Source organism: Grampus griseus (assembly GCF_964374135.1).
Source record: "Grampus griseus genome assembly, chromosome: 3".
In the NCBI taxonomy this organism is placed as follows: Eukaryota; Metazoa; Chordata; class Mammalia; order Artiodactyla; family Delphinidae; genus Grampus; species Grampus griseus.
The window spans coordinates 116,571,540-116,591,564 of record NC_139019.1 but is presented as its reverse complement, the minus strand read 5'-3'; the positions used below and the strand labels follow the sequence as shown (position 1 = coordinate 116,591,564).

Genomic DNA, 20,025 nt, shown 5'->3' with positions numbered 1-20,025 from the left:
GATGAGCCAAACTTCCTAACACTGAACTACAAGAGGAGTTTATTACACCTCATTCAGGCACTGGCCAGGGACCTTCTACGTAATAATATCTAGAACAGCGTTTTTACAAAGGATACAGATATTCATATTCCATGTGAACATCTCTTATGTTAGTGGTTCTCAACCCTTTCAGAATCGATATTTCCTTTTTATTTATTTATTTATTTATTATTTTATTTTTTTTTGCGGTACGCGGGGCTCTCACTGTTGTGGCCTCTCCCGTTGCGGAGCACAGGCTCCGGACGCGCAGGCTCGGCGGCCATGGCTCACGGGCCCAGCTGCTCCGCGGCATGTGGGATCTTCCCAGACCGGGGCTCGAACCCGTGTCCCCTGCATCGGCAGGCAGACTCTCAACCACGCGCCACCAGGGAAGCCCGATGTTTCCTTTTTATAACAAATACATTAACGTCTCTTTACTATTCGGAAATGAAGTTCACAAATAATATCCTAACTGCACATTTACTCTTTAAAGAAAGTGAATACCCTAATTAATATAAAAGAGGTGATTTAAAATAAAATAATATTATTTGAATAGGCAAATGCTTGGTCAGACTACTCTAGAAATCTCAGTGAAGTTGCACCTACACAGACTTACCTTGAATGTGACAACTACAAATACTAACGGACACAGGTTTGTCGTTTGGCAACTCAGATAACGCCAAAATGAAAACTCATGCTAATTTCATTCCTGGAAAAGTCAGTGCAAAAACTCTTTTTGTATTTTTGTGTGAATTAGAAATGAGTCTAGGCTCAAGTAATTATAATCAAAATTTCACCCATATGAGTATCTGACGGGACACTCAAAAGCAGTGGAAGTTGGGGCAATTCTTAATTGTGTGTGCCTGACGTCCTTCCCCCACAAATGCCTGAGGACTCCTCAATCGGTGACAACCAAAAACTCTCCCACAGATTACTAAAATATCCCCTAGGAGGTAGTATCTCTTCCTTTGTGAACCATTGTCTTAGATCAACCTTAAGTTATAAAAAAGAGCAAATGGGAATTCCCTGGCGGTCCAGTGGTTAGGACTCCACGCTTCCACCGCAGGGAGCATGTCCCGATTCCTGGAGAACTAAGATCTCGCAAGCCACATGGCGTGGCCAAATAAAATAAAATAAAATAAATTTTAAAAGAGCAAATGGATATTGTTAAATTGCAGCTCTGTGACCACATTTCTAAGAGGAACCAAACATACATTCCTGGTACAGGATGTGATGTGACCTCGTTCCAAGGCTGAGCTCTGGAGACGTTAATAATAGTACTGACCTATTTATATAGGGCTTTCCCTTTTGCCAAGCACTTTCAGAGATGCTATCTCCTTCAATTGTCACAAGAAGCCCCTAAGTAGATTGTTATTCTCCCCCCCATCTGAAGATGAAGACGCCGAGGCACAGAGAGAAAGTTAACACACCCTGTAGATCAGGCATTGTTGATCATCATAGAATTGTCTCAGCAAGACTGTTCACAGCAGCACGACTGCCAACAATTCACTCTGGACATCACTGGCCAGTGCCTGAATACAGAACAATTGTTTCAAACCTTCATTTTCTATGGAGAAACCTGAGGCTTGAGGAAGGAGGCGGGTTGTGTGATGGATGAGAATCACTTGCCTGTCCCTCCAGTGCGCCATCTGTGCTAGGGGATGACGGAAGGGGTAGAGTCCTGGGGCTGGAGATTTAAATCTCTTGAAGCCACAGAAATGGAGGAGGATGGCTTGGAATCCAGGCGTTCGCCAGGCACATCATAAGTATCCTTTCCTCAACATCTTCTGGGGATGATAGGGATTTCAGACGTCCCCTTAACACACCCCCCCACCTCATCCATTCCTATCTATCATCCTATTCAAATGGACCTTGACCCCAGGCCATGAGACATAAGAGCCTCTCTACACCCAGGTGCACAAGAAGTATTATCTGGCACTTCCTCCAGGGGCCCCAGTCAGCATAGGAGGTGCATGGGGACTCCAAAGATCAGGCCTGAGTTCAAATCCCGCTGCACTCCCCCAAATTGCCTGATCAACTGGCTCTCATGGGGATAGAGACACGGATGAGAGAAATCAGCCTGGGGTAGGAGAAATGACCCCTTACCGTGAGCTTCCAAGTTTGGGTAACTGGGCTCATGGCCACCTGGTGATAGAAGTACCCTCAGTGGAGGAGCCCCTCCGTTATCCCCAGCCAGCCGAGTTCTGGGTCTACTTGGGACTCACTTTTCTGGTCAGAATGGAAGGAGAAGGCAGCTGAATCCCATCCCCCAGGGGTCACATGCTTCTCTCTGAGCGATGAGGGCTGCTGTTTTGGGTAGAGGTTTCTAAAACTTTGAGTGGCCTTGCAGATCCACCAACTCATTGGTAAGAATGGCCATCTCGCAGCAGAGAGGGACCACTTCAACTGAGGATGACTGGCCCAGGTGAAAGCAGCACCTTACTAAATTCCCACTGGAAGGAAAGGAGGGAGGAAGAAAGGAAGGAAGGAACAAAGAATGGGAGGGAGAAATGAAGGAAGAAAGGAAGGAAGGGGGAAAGGAAGACAGAAGGAAGCATTTGGTCCTAACTGCAGCTGTCACCAAGTAAGCACCTACTATGGGCCAGGCATCATATTCTGCTACTATTATTATCCCCATTTTACAGATAAGCAAACTGTAGATCAGAGAAATTGACTAACATGTCCAAAGTTAGAAAGATAGAAAAATAGCAGAACCTAAATTTGAACCCGTGGCAGTCTGGCTCCCGGGAGTGTACCCATTTCACTAGCTGCCCTGTTGCCCTTACCTAGGCCTCCCTCCAGTCTGTGAGGCAGAGATTCTTAGCACCTCCCCCCAAGACAGATGGAGCACTGAGCCTCAGTAAAGCTGAGGATGTTATTGTCGGTAGAGGCAGAGAGAGGGCGGCCATCGTCTCATGCATTTGTTCAGAATAGTGTTGAGCTTAAGAGCACAGGCCGAGGAAACAGAGAGGAATTCTAATTGAGGCTGAGATTCTTACTAACTGGGTGGCCTTGGGCTGTTACTCACCTGTTTTTGGCCTCACCCTTTTAAAATAGGGAGGAGTATCTAGTCTTAGGGCAGTTGTGAGGATCACGCAAGATCATGAGCACATGGGAAGTGTCATTATTTAAAGTTCTTCTGCCTCTGCCTCAGAGGTTCAGATTTCGTTCAGATGCTTAACTCGTTATCCTAATTATGCAGACCAGTGCTTCATAAACTGGCTGATGTCAGAATTGCCTGCCAAAAGTGTAAATGCCTGGGACCCACCCCAGGAAGTTTTGAATTAGGAGGACCTCTTTATCTTAAATAAGTTCCCAGGTAATTCTGATGCACAGCCAGGTGTGGGAGAACCAATCTATTAGCATAGACATCTCAGCCACAGTGGGGAAGGGACTCAGGTGGGTCCCCTCTCCAAGTCCCCTTCTCCCATTTCTTGTCACCGCCAGCACCTCCTTCCCACTGGCTTGCAAGTGCTCTCCCTAAATGAAGGTCTGTATGGCCTAGCTGAGTCAGTGACAGTGTCCCAAGGAGCCTGACTTTCCAGAGGCCTGGGAACCCAGCACAGAGCTGGGAAGCAGGATGCCAAGGTTTCTGCTGTGGATTTGCCCCCTTGTGACTCACTAGTGGCCCAGGGCCAGTAGGTTTCTAAGCCTCAGTTGCCCACGGTCCACAGATAGTCAGGGAAAGAAGAGTGGCCTGTCTACTTCCTCAGGAGTGTGTCCCTGGCACTTGACTGCCAGAGAGCAGGTGGGTTAGAGAGGCCTGGGTAGAGAAAGGGGAAGAGGTGAAAGAATCCTGCATAACGATGCTTTCTCACTGACATCCCTCCTTTGATGCTCACAGTGATAGGGAATAAAATCCAGCATCTACCTTGGGCCTGTAACATTCTCTGTTATCTGTCACTAGCCTTTGCTTCAATGTTATCTCATAACCCTCCCTCCTTTCTGGCCTCCTTGCTGTTCCCTGAGTGCTCCAAACTTGTTCCCATCTCAAAGTTTTTGCCCTATTTGCACGGCTTAGAATACTTTGGCAATGGATCATCACAAGTCTGGTTCCTTCTGCTTATTCAAGCATCAGCTTACAGGTCACAGGCTCAGAGAGACCTTTGCTAATCAGTCACCGAGTCTAACGTGTTGTCCCAAGCACTGGGACACAACATCCTATCATTGAATTTTAACTTTCATCTTAGCGATTGTCATCATAGGATCTAGTTTACTTTTTAATTTACTTCACGTGTTGCCTGTCTCCCCCTACGGTAGAGTGCAAGCTCCATAAAAGCATATCCTTGGCTGTCTTGTTTATCGCTGTGTCCCTAGTGCCTGATAAGTGTTCCGTGATTATTTGTGGAATAAATGAGTTAATGACTTTGTCCCAGAATGAATCGTGATTCCTTTTTCTGATTAGAGGACACCCAAAGTTCTGAGAGAAGTGACTGTCCCCAAACCATTCCAGGCCCTTTGTATTCTTTTTGCAGGTCCTTCCCATAAAACCTGGCTGACACACAAACTGAGCTGGGGTGAGGCTCACAGGTGTGATGAAAGCTTGGAGTTGCCCCATGAATGGGCTAAGACTGATGTGAGGGTGAGAAGGCAGAAGGTCACAGTGTGTGAAGGGAGAGGCAGGCTGGGACAGGAGAGCAGGTTGTGAAACTGGCAGTGGTGAGGGGAAGGGGGTGACTTGGCTGTGTGTCAGGAAGTGTTTCCCTCCACCCTCCCCTGGGGAGAGCCCTGACCCCAAGGTGGCTTCGTTTTGGGGAAGCAGGCTGTCAGGCAGCTGCTGAGGGAGAATAAAGGTGTGTCCTGGGTGGTGACAATCTACTGAGGTCCTAGGCCCAATACTGACCACCAAAAGGAACAATCCCACAATGGCACTTGGCCAAATAGGTGACAGGTGAGCTTCCTCCTAAAAACCAGCCCAACCACACATGGAGCCTCAGACCTGTGGGGAAGGGAGAGAAAAGAGGTTGCTAAGGAAGTGGAACAGTCAGTATAGAATGATTAGTAATAATAATGATAATAATAGGTCACATTTATGACAATATGTCTGGCCCTATACTAATTGCTCTATATGTGTTCCCTCGTTCAATCTTCACGAAGCTCTCTACAAAGTAGGCATTATTATTATTGTTATTCCCATTTGAGAGATGTGGAAACTGAGACTCAGTGAGATTAAATATCTCGTCCAAGGTCACACAGTAAGAAGCAAAGTTAGGATTCCAGCTTAGATCTGTAGTGATTCCAGGGCATTATGGAAACCTAAACCTGGGGAGAGTTGCTAGGGACAAATTAAGAGGGAAGAGCCCCATTTACCCCTGCAGAAGTGGGGATGGGGAGGGAGAGTGGGATAGACTATGTATAAATAGCAGGCCTGTTTTTATCCCTACACATGGGCTGAATCAGGCAAGCAGCTCTACCTGGCACAATTTGAGGGCTCTGAAATGCCAACTCAGCCCTGTGTCTTACAACTCGCGTCCCAGCGTGTCCCTGGGAGCTGAAATGCCTACCGAGAGAGTAATTTCTTTGGGTCAGGACATTGACTCCAGAAGACCCCTGTAAAAATTCGTAAGTTGGAAGAAAAACACATCAATCTCCTGGCACCTGTTGAACGTGGCAACCTAGGTTAGCCAGCTGGGTCCTGTGGGAGGGGGCTCAGCTTTTATGTTGGAGAAGAAGGTGGTGTTCAAAGGCAAGGAAAAGTAGGAGGCTTGTTTCACAGCCTGTGTCTCTCCAATCCCAGAAGCCTGGGAATTATACTCAATAGTTCAAAAATCCTAATGGAGACAATGTCCTCTGGGACAAAGATGGGGAGAAGCCACTCCAGGGGCTGGAAGAATACCACTAACCTCCTTTGTTTTTGCTGGGTTGATACCAGGTGCCTGCAACTGCAATTCTGGTAACCTTGGGCTCACAAGACCTCCTGGCATTCATGTGTCTAATTTTAAATGATAAATGCATTAATTATTATTTACTACTTGATTTATCGGTAGGCAAAGAAGAGGATTTCTGAAGCTCAGAAGATGACATGGGTGGAGGTCTCTGGTTTAGAGCACGGATGACCGGAGGGACCAGGCCTGGAAGAGAGGAAGGAATGAGGGGTGTCCAAGGGCGAAGCGCAGCTCAGCAGTCCCAAGGCTGCAGCGTGACAAGCATCTGGGGAAAGGTAGGAGCTGGTCCCCGCCACCTGCCGGTCAGCAGCCCTACCCACAGTCAGGCCGCGGCTGCTCTGGCCTAGTCCCAAAATATGTGAGCACCGCCCCCTTCTCCCGCCCCTTTTCCCAGCCGCGCCCACGGGGTCCGGGGCTGGGCGGCAGGCGCCTGGAGCCGGGCGGGAGTCCCAGCGCGGGAGGAGGGGGGGCGGGGCGGCAGGGGGCGGGGCGGAGTCTCGGCGCCTCCTGGAGCCTTATTCCCGGCCGCAAGCTCGGGAGCGCTCAGTCTACCGCGGGAGCTGCGCGCGGAAGGCACCTGGCTGTACTTACTGAGGCTCAAGGGCTCGGGCGGACGGACAGACAGAGTGAATACAGAGACGCCCGGCGGCCGCGAGCTCCGCTGAGATCCCAGCCAGGCTTGCACGCAGAGGCCGGCAGCAGAACGTGCCCGGCAGGATCTCCTGTGCTCCTCCCACCCGGCTCCCGTGCCAGCGCCCGGTGGCCGCCGCCTCCAAAGTGATTGCTGCCTCGCCGCCTCCGCCGAGTCCGGGACCATGAAGCTGCTGCCGTCGGTGGTGCTGAAGCTCCTTTTGGCTGCAGGTAAGAGGGCTGCCGGGGGTCGGGGGGGATGGGGACGCTCTGCAGGGGACACGAAGGAAGATCGCTGCAGCGCCCCCGGCGCGGGCCACTTGGTGGGGCCCGTGCTCCCTGGCAGGCGGGCGCCGGCAGCGGTACGTGGCGACGGGGGTCTGGGCGGCGGGTCTGAAGCGGCCTCGTCCCTCACCCGCAGTGCTTTCGGCGTTGGTGACCGGCGACAGCCTGGAGCGGCTTCGAAGAGGGCTGGCGGCTGGAACCAGCAATCTGGACTCCCCTACTCAATCTACGGACCAGCTGCTGCCCCCGGGAGGTGGCCGAGGCCGGGAAGTCCTGGACTTGGAAGAGACAGACCTGGACCTTTTCAGAGGTGGGTGTGAGGGATGCCCATCCTCGGACCCCGGTGGACAGTTGAAGAATAAGTGGATCTGGCATTTATGCCGATTGGGCACACCTATGGTTTGGGGGTTTTCATGGAGGACCTCAAGGAAGAGCCGCTTGGCCTGACAAACTCACTGGGGGGTCCTAGAATGTAGATCCTGTTGTCTTTCTTGCCCAACGTAGTCTCACATGCCACGTTGCTGCCTTTCTGGATACTCTGAGGCAAATTGAAACAGGCAAGGTGTGTGGGGTTGGTACGTTGCTCTGAGGTAAGCTGGGTGATAGGAACAAGGAATGGTTGAGATGCTTTCCTTAGAGTTTCTATGAAAAAATGTGCACAACCCCTAATTCCCACATCAACTGACTATTATGTATAAAATAAGGTAACAGATGTGGAGATGCTGGGCACATACAAGGTGTGCAGTGTTAGTCTCCTCCATCCACCTGTCTCCAGGTTGGGGAAACAGGGGAACGAGGAGCACTTGGTCCCCCCTCAGGTTAGGCCAGCACCTCCTCGGGAGGCTGTGAATGGTGAGCACTGGGTCCCTAGAGAGCTGTATTGATATGCTGGGTGTCTACAAATCCTACACAAGCCTGGATACTTCCTGACCACCTTGAGTCCCTGAGAGAGACTCCAAGGGAGGAAGGGCCAAATGGGATCCTTCAACCAGCAGAGGTGCTGTGGCTAAGTAAATACAAGCACAGAGCAGAGTCCAGAGCCTCCAGTATTGCCTGCTTCCTTGCCCCCAGTCACCTGCAGAGATTCTTAAGGGTGGAGCAGGGACTGAGCCCTGGAGCCCCGGAATGACTATATTTGGTTGGAAAGATACCCACCTGTTCTGGCTCTGTCTGCTCCTCTGCCACCCTTCTTCCTTACCCAGAGTTTCCCTTAGGTGCTATCTCTATTTAGTATACATCAGGGGTCTGCCCCAAAGCTGAGGCTGGGTTCCCACCTTCCATCCTCTCACAGTGGCCCTCTGGGGGTCACTCCTGGCCTGAAAAACCTGTATTCTCCTGGCCCTCTCCTCATAGGCAGGGCAGAGCTGGGCTGTGACTCACCCTCCACCCACACAGCTGCTCCTCCTAGCTCTGCAGACCTGACTCACTGCTCCCTCTCCCCAGCAGGAGCCTGGCTGTCACCCTGTCACTCTCTTCCTCCCTTTTCTTTTTTTTAAAAAAAATTTATTTATTTATTTATTTTTGGCTGTGCTGGGTCTTCGTTGCTGCGTGCGGGCTTTCTCTAGTTGCAGAGAGCGGGAGCTACTCTTCATTGTGGTGCTCAGGCTTCTCATTGCGGTGGCTTCTCTTGTTGCAGAGCACGGGTTTTAGGCGTGTGGGCTTCAGTAGTTGGGGCACACGGGCTCAGTAGTTGTGACTCGTGGGCTCTAGAGTGCAGGCTCAGTAGTTGTGGTGCACGGGCTTAGTTGCTCCACGGCATGTGGGATCTTCCCGGACCAGGGCTCGAACCCGTGTCCCCTGCATTGGCAGGCGGATTCTTAACCACTGCGCCACCAGGGAAGTCCCTCTCCCTCCTTTTTCTGATCGGCTGGGCCCTCCTGCCTCAATTTCACCACAGCCATGGTCATTGGTTTCCTCTGAGCATCTGCCTCACCTTCTGAGTTCTGAAAGGGCCTGGGTCTGCACCAGAGGAAACAAGAGTCTATGGGACTACTACTGGCATCTGCCTCTTCTTCTTACTTGGGTTTGCTGGGCAAAGACTATTTTTCAGGTGTAGGGATCCTATCACCTAAAATAAATAACTGTTACCATTTATTAAGTGCCTCCTGTATTCTAGGCACTTAACATGTTATTGTGGGTTAATTAATCCTTGCTGCAACCCTCTGAGATAGGAACACCTGTTCTCCACTTTTTACCAAGAGCTACAGGGTTCAGAGAGATTAAGTGACTTGCCCAAGATCACATGGCTGAAATTCGAGCATGGGTCTGCTAACTTCAGAGCCCATTCATTGTCTCATTCCTGGCTCAGCATCCCATGTGCTCTAGGCTTGTCTGCAAGAGGGGACTGGGTTGTGTGAGGCAGCTTGGTGTGTTGGGAAAGGGCACTGGATATGGAGTCCAGAGACCACATTTCAGATCCCAAACCTGTAGGACCTTGGGCAAGTCACTGCCTTTCGGGACCTCAAGTTTTTCAACAGAAAATGGAAAGCCATATTTTTTGAAGTCAATTCCACCTTGAGGATCCTAGGACTCCAGTCTAATGTATGACGCTCATCCTTCTACCAGACATGTGGCTATAGCCATAGACAGCAGGCACCTTTTTTCTGCTGGAACAGGGGAGGGGAGACTTGTGTCAGACCCCTGGGCTGATGGGCATAGCCCATGATCAGTCCCAGCTGGATGTCTGTGTGAGGTTGTTTTTCCCTTTTTAAGTGTGGAAAGAATGGGGAGAGTTATCATTGTTCTAGTTCCTTCTGATAGTTCTTTACTTTCCATCTTTCTGCTTCTTGTGCACTGTACTCCCCATCCTAGGGAGCTATAAACAGGACATCTGGGGATATATGTAAATGGACCTTTGAGAGAAGTGGTGAGCTGCAAATAGCACACAGAGCAGGGTAAATATTTTGTTTGATGTCAAAAAAGCAAGGCTCTTTGAAATTAGCACACTATTGTAAATCAACTATAGATCAATAAAAATATTTTTAAAATTAAAAAAATTTAAAAAGTTAAAACAGCAAATCTCTGACCAGGGGTGGCCTGCTTGCTGTCCCTGAGCCTGGTTCTGCTCTGGGCTCATGGTCCGCTGCTGCTAATGGGTACCCCAGAGGGGACCACCTGAACATGGGCACTGTTCTTATTTTAGGAGGCTCTTCCCTCTAAAATACTCTCCAAGTACCTTCTCCAGAAGCAATTTTTATCTCTGACGCTGTCTTCCTGCAAATGGGTTACTGAGTGTAGCATCAGGAAATGAGGCTGATTTAAGGCCAAAATAGAACCAAGTGGGCGTGGGGGAGTAGGAGATGAGGATGGACAGTGGGGTGGGGGTGAGGTTAGTAGAACTGCCCAATCAGCTGCAGTTACTCAACAGAAGCTACTCAACAGAAGCTAGCATTCTTAGAACGAGGTCCTTTTTATTTAGTGTCACTTGGACCCAGTAGTCTTTTTTTTTTTTTAACATCTTTATTGGAGTATAATTGCTTTACAATGTTGTGTTAGTTTCTGCTGTATAACGAAGTGAATCAGCTACACATATACATACATCCCCTTGTCCCCTCCCTCTTGCGTCTCCCTCCCACCCTCCCTATCCCACCCCTCTAGGTGGTCACAAAGCACTGAGCTGATCTCCCTGTGCTATGCGGCTGCTTCCCACTAGCTATCTATTTTACGTTTGGTAGTGTATATATGTCCATGCCACTCTCTCACTTCGTCCCAGCTTACCCTTCCCCCTCCCCGTGTCCTCAAGTCCATAGAATGAGGTTCTTAAACTGAGTTTATGAAATGTCTTCCTTGGGACCCCCCAGCCTCTACTTCCTCCACCACTTTTGGGAGGTCTGCCCAGTCTTCCTTCAGCTCTTGGGAGGCACTGAGCCGAGAGGCCTTCCCAGGCCTCTGACTTCAGGTAGGATCAAAACATCCTTCCAGACACTGTGCTGTTCTGATTTTTTCCCCTGAGGAAGTCAAAGACGTAACAGGGTACTTTTCTACCGCAGCTGCTTTCTCTTCCAAGCCACAAGCTCTGGCCACACCGAGCAAGGAGGAGCGTGGGAAAAGAAAGAAGAAAGGCAAGGGGTTAGGGAAGAAGAGAGACCCATGTCTTCGGAAATACAAGGACTTCTGCATCCATGGAGAATGCAAATATGTGAAGGAGCTCCGGGCTCCATCCTGCATGTAAGTGTCCCTTCCCCGGGGCTGACTGTTAACAGCTCACTCTTTGTCAGCCTGGTGGCTGTTCCTGGTTGTCACTGTTCCTTGAATTCATAAATCCACCCAGTTTCTTCTCAACCTCTGGGAGGAAGTTGGGAGGAGGGGAAATATTTTTAGTCAGCGGAAGGGGCTCCCCCCAGCATAGGATGCAATTTCCTGTGGCGTGGGTTTGTGATGCTCTTTCATCTTTGGGGGCATTTCCTGCTTGCTCAGAAATGAGCACACGCTAGGAGAGCTGACACCTGAAGACAGGTTCTTCATTTCTGCCTCATGCCCTACTCCAGATGGGAGAAGCCAGTAGGAAACATGGCAGAGTGGGGCTCCTGGGTGGAGTGGAGCTCCCGTGGCCTTCTTTCCCAAGTCATGCAGGTAGGTATGAGGTGCATTTGGATATGTGCTATGCAGGTATGTGTACTCAGACATATGTGCATATGAATGAGCAAATGTGGGTTGATTCTAAGACATGGCAGGACTGTAGAGAAAGCAATCATTGTGGGAGCAGGGAGAAGCCCCTCCTCCCTTCTTCCTCACCCTGGCCAGGGCCAGGAGGTGGGGGACATGGTGGGTATTGACCTTTGGCTATGGGGGTGGGAGAACACTTCCTTTGTGTAAGATTAACGGAAAATGGAACCCAACTCAGTAGGCATCAGCCCCCGGTCAGGCAGCACCACCCCTTCCCTGGGCAGGGGTGTGGGTGGAGAGGCCATGGGTTCCCCAGCCACTCTGCTAGGCCAAGCCCAGCAAATGGCTGCCTTGGCAACCCCTCAGGGATGACGACACTGCCATGCTCTGTGGCAGGCATAATGTCGCCACTGTGCCTGAGACCAACACCCACATCAGGCTGTAAACATGCACTCTCTTCTGCTGGGCCTGAGTTTCTGTGGAGTGGCAACCTCTGTGACCTGGGAGGCTCTGGACAGAGTCAGGAGATTGCTGTGTGCACACCACTTCCCAGCCTGTCGAGAAGGCTGGCTGCCTCGCATCTCTTCTGCTGTGATTGGTGCAGATCCTTTGGTTTTTTTTTTAAAGCTTCTTTGTCCCATCTGATCTCATATAGCAGAGTTGCCCTGTATTTGGCAATTGTCAGACAGACCCATCACCCCCCTCCACGTCTACAGTCACTTGTGTGTCCTCTCCTTTCATATCCTTGTCAAGAGCTTGGTATTGGGTTGCTTAAGAGTGACCTAGACAGTGGGAGGGAGACGCAAGAGGGAGGAAGTATGGGGATATATGTATACATATAGCTGATTCCCTTTGTTATACAGCAGAAACTAACACAATACTGTAAAGCAATTACACTCCAATAAAGATGTTAAAAAAAAAAAAAGAGTGACCTAGACAGTCCCCCAATTATTCTTCCAGAAGTCTTGAGACAGGGCAGGGAATGTTTGTCCTAAATTTGTAAACTGGCCTCATTAGCACAGGGTGGAGGCAGTGACTCTGAGCGTAGTCAAGATGGATCAAGGCCAGAAATCTGTCTGGGCCGAACTGGTCCAGGGCGTTGGTGGAGGGACTTCCACTGCTCAGCTGAGAACCCTTTTAAGGCTTCTCTCCTGGAGAGCTGAGCTTGACTGACCACCTAAACCCAGAGAACCTAGATAATGGTGTCCAGGGTCAAGGTGGCCCTAGGGATGGTGATGGTAACTGTGACAGTGCCTTCCTTCCTTTGCCATGGAGCTTTACAGTTTCCATTTAATATGAGTTGAGCCCAACAGGTCTCTGTTGAGCACCTACTTGGTGTCAGCTATTCTAGGGGATGGGAAAATACAGCCCTGTATTCTCAAAAGCCCTCTGCTGGGTAGGCAGGGCTTGCTGTCTGTACTTGAAAGATGAGGAAACTGGAGCCCAGAAGTAGGAAGTGATTTGTCTGAGATCAACAGCTAAATAAAGTGTGTGGAAACAGGACAGGCACTCAGGTGCCTGACTTCCCGTCCAACATGCTTTTCATGCCCCCAGGCTGCACTGGGTGTTGGATTGCGTACTTCTTCCCTGTCTGTTCTTACAGAGTTGGAGCATGATTTTACAGAGGGCAGCTATTATACTAGAGGTCTCCTAAGGCTTTTTCTAATTGAAGAGCATGGAATCTGATGTGAAGACTCTGTGTCTGCTTCCTAGGCAGATTTTCAAGGGGCTGAATTCTGTGTCTGGCTTGGCAGCCTCCTGCCTCCAGCCCTTGGTACTCAGGGCAGCAGGCAGCAAGAAGACACAGAGCTCCTGGTTTGGGAGAATGTGACATCTGGGCACCTACATCTGGGACACTCTGTGGCTCCTTCTTGCCTCCAGACCCAGCAACCACCAGCCGGGTGTGTCAGGCTGCCGTGGTGAGCTTGAGGCTGGCCGGCTTCCTAAACCAGCCCTCTGCAGCCATCACCCACAGGAAAACCCTTTTGTGTCACCAGCCAAAAGTTGCCCTCAAAGAGCAGTTTCCTGGGGCTCCTGATGAGCTGCTGACCCAGAAACTGGCTGCAAAGTTTCCTGTGGCTGGAGGAAGCCTGGGGACAGTTAGCCTGACGAGGACTCAGAGCTGGAAGAGAGATAGGCCTGAAGGCTCTACTTGGCCTCACTGCCCAGATGCCAAGAAGGAATGGCGAGCCCCCTTCTCTTTGGCTCCGTCTGACTTTGGTGCTGCCTTCCTCAGGATATGGGCAGTATCCTCCGGAATCTGATTATATAGTAACTCGCACACATGTGGGACTTGGCCTTTTATTAAGTGCTTTTATTTGTATTATCTCATTTGAGCTTCACAAAGCTCTAGTGACGTAGGCATTTATTATTCCTGCCTTTCACATGAGAAAACTGAAGCTTGGAAACGCGACCGTAACTTGCTCCAGATCACTTGGCTAGAAATAGCAGCAGGACCAGTCTGGAACTCATGTATTCTGAGTCCCCTGCGCCAAATGGTGCCCCCTCTACCTCCTGGGGTAGGGGTGGAGAAATCCAAATTGGAAGATGTCTCTGTACTCTAGAGGGTCCTTGCTTCTGTTGTAATACAAGTTCTGAAATGGGCCACAGACGTGGGTAGGAGCAACACATCCCAGTTTGATGGGTCACTGGCTCTGGACAAGACATACGATCTTGCCCTCACCCTGGGATGCTTGGAATGCTCCTTCCCTGGGGGAGCCAGGGGTTGTCTGCAAAGGGAGGGGGACGTGGGTAATATTAGGATGTTTACATTATTATCCTTTTGACTCAGGGTGGGGGTGGAGGGATTATGTAACTGAATTGCGGGACTCTGAGGCCAAGCTTTATTTCTATCATCTGAGTAAGTACCTGTGGGGTTTGAATGATGGGCTGGAAGTGAAAAACAGACTCAACTTCACCTTCCCTCCCCGCAGGAAAGCACAGTCTCTGAAGTCAGCCAGACTGCTGAGTCAAATCCTGGCTCTACCACTCCCTACCTGTGTAATCTTGGGCAGGTTATCTAACAGAAGTTTGGCCTCAGTCTCTTCATCTTTAAAATGGGGATAGTAACTCCTACTTCACAGAGATGTTGGTTTTTTTTTGTTTTTTTGCGGTACGCGGGCCTCTCACTGTTGTGGCCTCTCCTGTTGTGGAACACAGGCTCCGGACGCGCAGGCTCAGCGGCCACGGCCCACGGGCCCAGCCGCTCTGCGGCATGTGGGATCTTCCCAGACCAGGGCACGAACCCACGTCCCCTGCATCGGCAGGCGGACTCTCAACCACTGCGCCACCAGGGAAGCCCATAGAGATGTTTTTAAGATTACATGAAATGATCCTTGTAAAGCAATTAGCACAGAGTACTTGGCTCATAGTAAGCCTGTAATGTGTGCTATTAATTGTTATTTATCATTCAAGATAACAGTAATAATAACTGAGAGAGCAGAGTCAGACCGCTCTCTGTTTCTGCTCCAGAAACCCATCAAGCCCATCAGATATGTGTCTCCTTGGGGTAACCTACACTGTTCAGAATGGAAATAATTATGAATTTGGAATTTGGCCCTTCTGCTCCCTAGTTGTGAAACATTTAGCAAATCATTTACTCTCTCTGACCCTAATCGTAATCTTTCAATATGTAAAAGAGGTTATACCTGCCTACCAGGGTGTTATGAGTCTCAGTTAAGCTAGTCGATAAGGACAGTGTCTTATAAACTGTAAAGTGCTTTGAACAAGTGATTTTCCAGGGGTGCTCCTAAGAGCATCCTCTATGTCCTGGCAGGATAGGGGTCATTGTTTTGTCCACCTGGGCCGATGGGACAGATGCATGGAGAGGCTGGGCAAGGAGCTGTGTGCTCTGCTGTGGGCCTGACCTACGTTTATCCTGCAGTGAGGTGGTTCCCTGAAACACCCAGAAGGAGCTGGGAAAGGAAGAGGTGCTGGGAAGGAAGGCAGGGGCAGCCCGGCCCCCGGGTCTGATAGGTCTGCTCCTTGGAACTTTCCTGGTACCTCTCGGCAGGAAGAAGGGATTCCTTGCTCTGAGGAACGAGGTGCCTAAGCTTTTCCCCAGAGGATGTGCAGTTCAGAATAGAGGGCCACCGGGTTCTCGGTGCTTCCTTCAGCAGTTAGTGGCCTAAAGTCCCCAGGCAGACAGTGCCACGGCATCCCTGACTGGGCATTTATGGATGTGTGTGGGCAGCACACTGAGCTCACCATCAGACAATCTGTGTCTATGTCTCTGCCCTGCTATGTGACTGTGGGGAAAATAGCTCTGCCTTTCTGTAACATGGGCTCCTACCTACATCAAAGGATCTCTGGGATGCTCAGATAAGGAAAGGGATGTGAGGGAATTCCCTGGCAGTCCAGTGGTTAGGACCGCGCTTTCACTGCTTAGGGCCTGGGTTCAATCCCTGGTCGGGGAACTAAGATCCCACAAGCCAAGCCGCGCAGCTCCCCCGCAAAAAAAGAAAGGGACGTGAATGTGCTTGTTCAACTGTAGGCACTTGTCAGTCTTCCCAAGGGCTTCCAGGAAAAGTTTTGTGTTAGAAGAGGCAGTTGCCATCTGATTTATTTCTTGAGTGAGAAAAGCCAAGGTTTTTTTTGTGACATTCTAAAATGTACTGGCAGGACAGCTAGGCAAGAAGATGTTTTCTTGGTTTGTTTGCTTTGTCCTGGGATGAAGTAGGCCTGATAGCCCAGCGTTCAGAGGCCAAAGGCCAAAATTCAGCTTTCAAGTTGGGCCTTGCACCCAGGGGGAGCTGGGAGTTAAATGAAGGAAACTTGAGAAAAATGACTTCTGGCAAAGGAGCAGGGCCTATTAATAGGCTGGGCAGTGGCAGAGGGACTGGATGCTGGAAGCATTGGTGGGGGAGGCTGGGTTTATTTCTGGGTCAGAGTGTTGAGGGGCCTCACAAGAGGGAGTGATACTGAATCCCCTCAGTCCAACCCACCAGCTCTTGTGCCCAAGTCCTCTGAACATTTTAACACACATGTCATTAATCATCCACACGTGGAACAATCTAGCCAAGACCTGAAGTCCTCCTTTGCTTTTTCCCTGCCTGGAGTAGGAATTTTGTGCCAGAGGACCAAAGGGAATGAAGAAGGGGAGGGCGTGGAGTGAAGGAGGAAGGCCACAGAGCCTGTAGAGGGGCTTCTAGAGAAGGCTAGAGGAAGGACAGGAATCACCGTTAGGGACTGACAGGCTGAAGCTGTGAGGAGTAGGCTCTGGCTTATGTAGGTGGCCCGTTGCCAAGAGTGAAGCCAAACCACTAACTTCATCTCTGCTTTGTTCTGTTTTGGACCAGCTGCCACCTGGGTTACCATGGAGAGAGGTGCCATGGGCTGAGCCTCCCAGTGAAAAATCGTTTATATACCTATGATCACACGACCATCCTGGTTGTGGTGGTCGTGGTGCTGTCATCCGTCTGTCTGCTGGTCATCGTGGGGCTTCTCATGTTTTGGTGAGTGTTACAGGCTGTTTTTGCAAATCACTTCTATTCCTCCTCCTCCAGGGTCTTCTACCTGATGGTCACATGAGCCCTCTAACCCCCCAAATCCTGGGCTAGGAGTCTGACTAACACTCCTGGGTACAGGCTCTCCAAGAACCTGGCTTCTCTGGTATGACATAGGTCCAGTGTCTAGAGCCCAGGAAAAAAATTGCCAGGCCGTAGGAGGTCCTGCTTCTCACAGCAGGCTCAGCAACCCACCCATGGAGCCACATCTTCACACAATTCTTTTTCCTGACTCTGTTCTCTGATGGCATTAGGGTGTGGTTTGGTAGTCAGGGCATGGGTGGTGCTATTGGTATATCCTTCCAAATCTGGGGCATCTGGTCCCCAGGCCATGCTTTCAATCCAGCTTATATTCTAGACTGAGGAGACCTACTAAGCACTCTGTGCGCATTTACAAGCATGCAACTCATGCATTGTGAGGCCTGGATCAAGTTACCTGTCTTTCTAAGGGTTGTAATCTTTCAGTGATTGTAATCTCTGTTCCACTACCTCATAAAGATGTTGTGAGGATTGTATAAATGAGGTGAAAGTTCTTAGCAAATTGTAGCCTGCCATTAGAGACAGGCATCCTTTGGGGCAGTTGGACCTTTGGCCAGAGGTCTGTTGAGCTGCCGTATCCTCTGGGCTTTTCCAAGTATGGAGAGAATCACTGGGCCAGAATCTTTTGGAAGGACCAGCTCTGGGGCCTGCACCCTCTAGCAGGCAGAGCTTGCTCACAAAACTTACTTTCCTCAGGTACCACAGGAGAGGAGGTTATGACGTGGAAAATGAAGAGAAAGTGAAATTGGGCATGACTACGTCCCACTGAGAGAAACCTGTGCTCAAGGTAATGGTCCATCCTTTGCCCAATGGTACCATCACCACCTTTCCTGGATCTGTTTCTAGGCATGCTGAATTCTTCTCTTGACCTAGGAGCTAGGGGTTGGGCTGCTATGGAGTCAGGGTCCCACTGCAGAATTGTTTTCAAAAAGGTTCTCAGTGCTGCATCTCCACTTAGGGTGGAAGTTGCTAGAGAGATACCCAAGACCAATGCCTGAGAAGACAGCTTCTCTCATCCTTGTCTCTTCTCCTTCCCACCCCTTCCCAGAGATCTTTCCACTTCTTTTTTTTTTTTTTTTTTTTTTGCGGTACGCGGGCCTCTCACCGTTGCAGCCCCTCCCGTTGCAGAGCACAGGCTCCGGACGCGCAGCCTCAGCGGCCATGGCTCACGGGCCCAGCCGCTCCACGGCATGCGGGATCCTCCCGGACCAGGGCACGAACCCGTGTCCCCTGCATCGGCAGGCGGACTCTCAACCACTGCGCCACCAGGGAAGCCCTCTTTCCACTTCTTAAATCTGGACCCAGGAGACTCTTAGGACCTCTTAAGCTGGATCCAGCTTTAAATGCCTTCTTCTTGTGCTTTAGGAATCAGCTGGGGACTGCTACCTCTGAGAAGATACAAGTTGATGACAGACTCTGCAGAGGGGAAGGACTTCACAACTAGCCATGAAGATTCCTTCATCCCCAGTTGCCATCTAAATTGGGCCTCCCATAACTGCTTTGCCAAAATACCAGAGCCTTCAAGTGCCAAACAGAATATGTCCAGTGGGATCTGGGTCAGAAGAAAGCAAAAGTGAGGGACCTTCGTGCCCTTCTGATTCTCCTCCACCAAGCCCTACTTACCCCCATAAGTTTGTTTAAACACTTATCTTCTGGATTAAAATGCCAGTTAAATTCCATATGCTCCAGGATCTTTGCCTGAAAAAAAAAGGAAGGAGAGGAAGAAAGAAAGATTCGGGGACTGGAAGAAAGTAACAAAGATTGAGAAGCCATGTACTCAACAAGCCACCAAGGGATCTGCCATTTGGACCCTTCAGTGCTGGATTTGATGAGTTAACTGTGAAATACCATAAACCTGAGAACTCTGAATTTTGGGACTTCTATCCAGATGGAAAAATAACAACTATTTTTGTTTGTTTGTTTGTTTGTAAAATGCCTCTTAAATTATATATTTATTTTATTCTATGTATGTTAATTTATTTAGTTTTTAACAATCTAACAATAATATTTCAAGTGCCTAGACTGTTACTTTGGCGATTTCCTGGCCCTCCACCCTGCATCCCCCACCATCTGGCTCAGCATTAGTCTCCTCTGCTACAAATGTGAGATGGCTCTGTGATCCATCTGTAGTAATCTATTGTCTGTCCACATTTCGGAAGATCTTCCATGATCTGAGTGCCACAGGGGGAGTTTTGTATGGTCAGGCTGTAGGAATTAACTTTGTCAGATCCACTCTATGAGTTGGACGGCAGTCTTGCCTAGGCGATTGTGTCTACCGTTTGTGTTTTGAAAGCCCAAGGTGCTGATGTCAAGATGTAACAGATATCGGTATTCCCCTGTGTCCTCTCCCTGCCCAGTCTCAGAAGAAGTTGGGCTTCCATGCCTGAAGCTTTCCTGGCCCCTCACCCTCCATGGGTCCAGGTCCACAGAGTGGGAACTCACTGTCCCTTGTGTCAAGACATTTCTCTTATCCTGCCATTCTTCTGGTGCTACTCCATGCAGGGGTCAATGCAGCAGAGGATAATCTAGAAAAGGGATTAGCAAAGAAAAAGGCTGAGGAGGAACAGGAAACATTGGAGCTGACTGTTCTTAGTAATTGATAACCTACCAATTGCTACAGAGAAGGTTGGAGGTGAGGAGGGCTTTTGTGTAAACCCACCCACCTCACCAAAACTACAAAGGTATGCTGTCGTGGTCCCTTCTGGAAGTTTCTGGTGCCATTACTGAACTGTTACAAACCTGAATTTCCAAACCTGGTTTATATTTATACTTTGCAATTCAAATAAAGATAACCCTTACTCCATAGCCTTCTGTCTGATTGTTTTAACTGGGAGCTAGTTTAACGTAGGTATTTTCTAAGCCCATAAATAGCCCAGGCCTATTTATATATACTATCTCAGTATCCCCAATAACCCTATGTAGGAGGTACTATTGTCCCATTTTTCCAGAATTGGAAACTGAGGCTTGGATAGGTTAGGTAACTTGCCCGAGGATACACAGTTGGTAAGTGAGAGAGCTGCAACTGGTAATTTGATTCTAATCATTTGTCTTAGTACTTA

General features: G+C 49.6%; 1 protein-coding gene across 1 annotated transcript; it reads left to right on the top strand.

Annotated features, from left to right (window-relative positions):
* Positions 1–6,500: 6,500 nt before the first annotated feature.
* HBEGF (heparin binding EGF like growth factor) lies at positions 6,501–19,753 on the top strand. Its single transcript, XM_082651382.1, has 6 exons — positions 6,501–6,764; positions 6,955–7,128; positions 10,808–10,985; positions 16,721–16,876; positions 17,663–17,753; positions 18,332–19,753. The coding sequence occupies exons 1-5, from the start codon at positions 6,719–6,721 to the stop codon at positions 17,733–17,735; spliced, it is 627 nt and encodes a 208-aa protein (XP_082507508.1). The 5' UTR covers positions 6,501–6,718; the 3' UTR covers positions 17,736–17,753; positions 18,332–19,753.
* Positions 19,754–20,025: the final 272 nt, after the last annotated feature.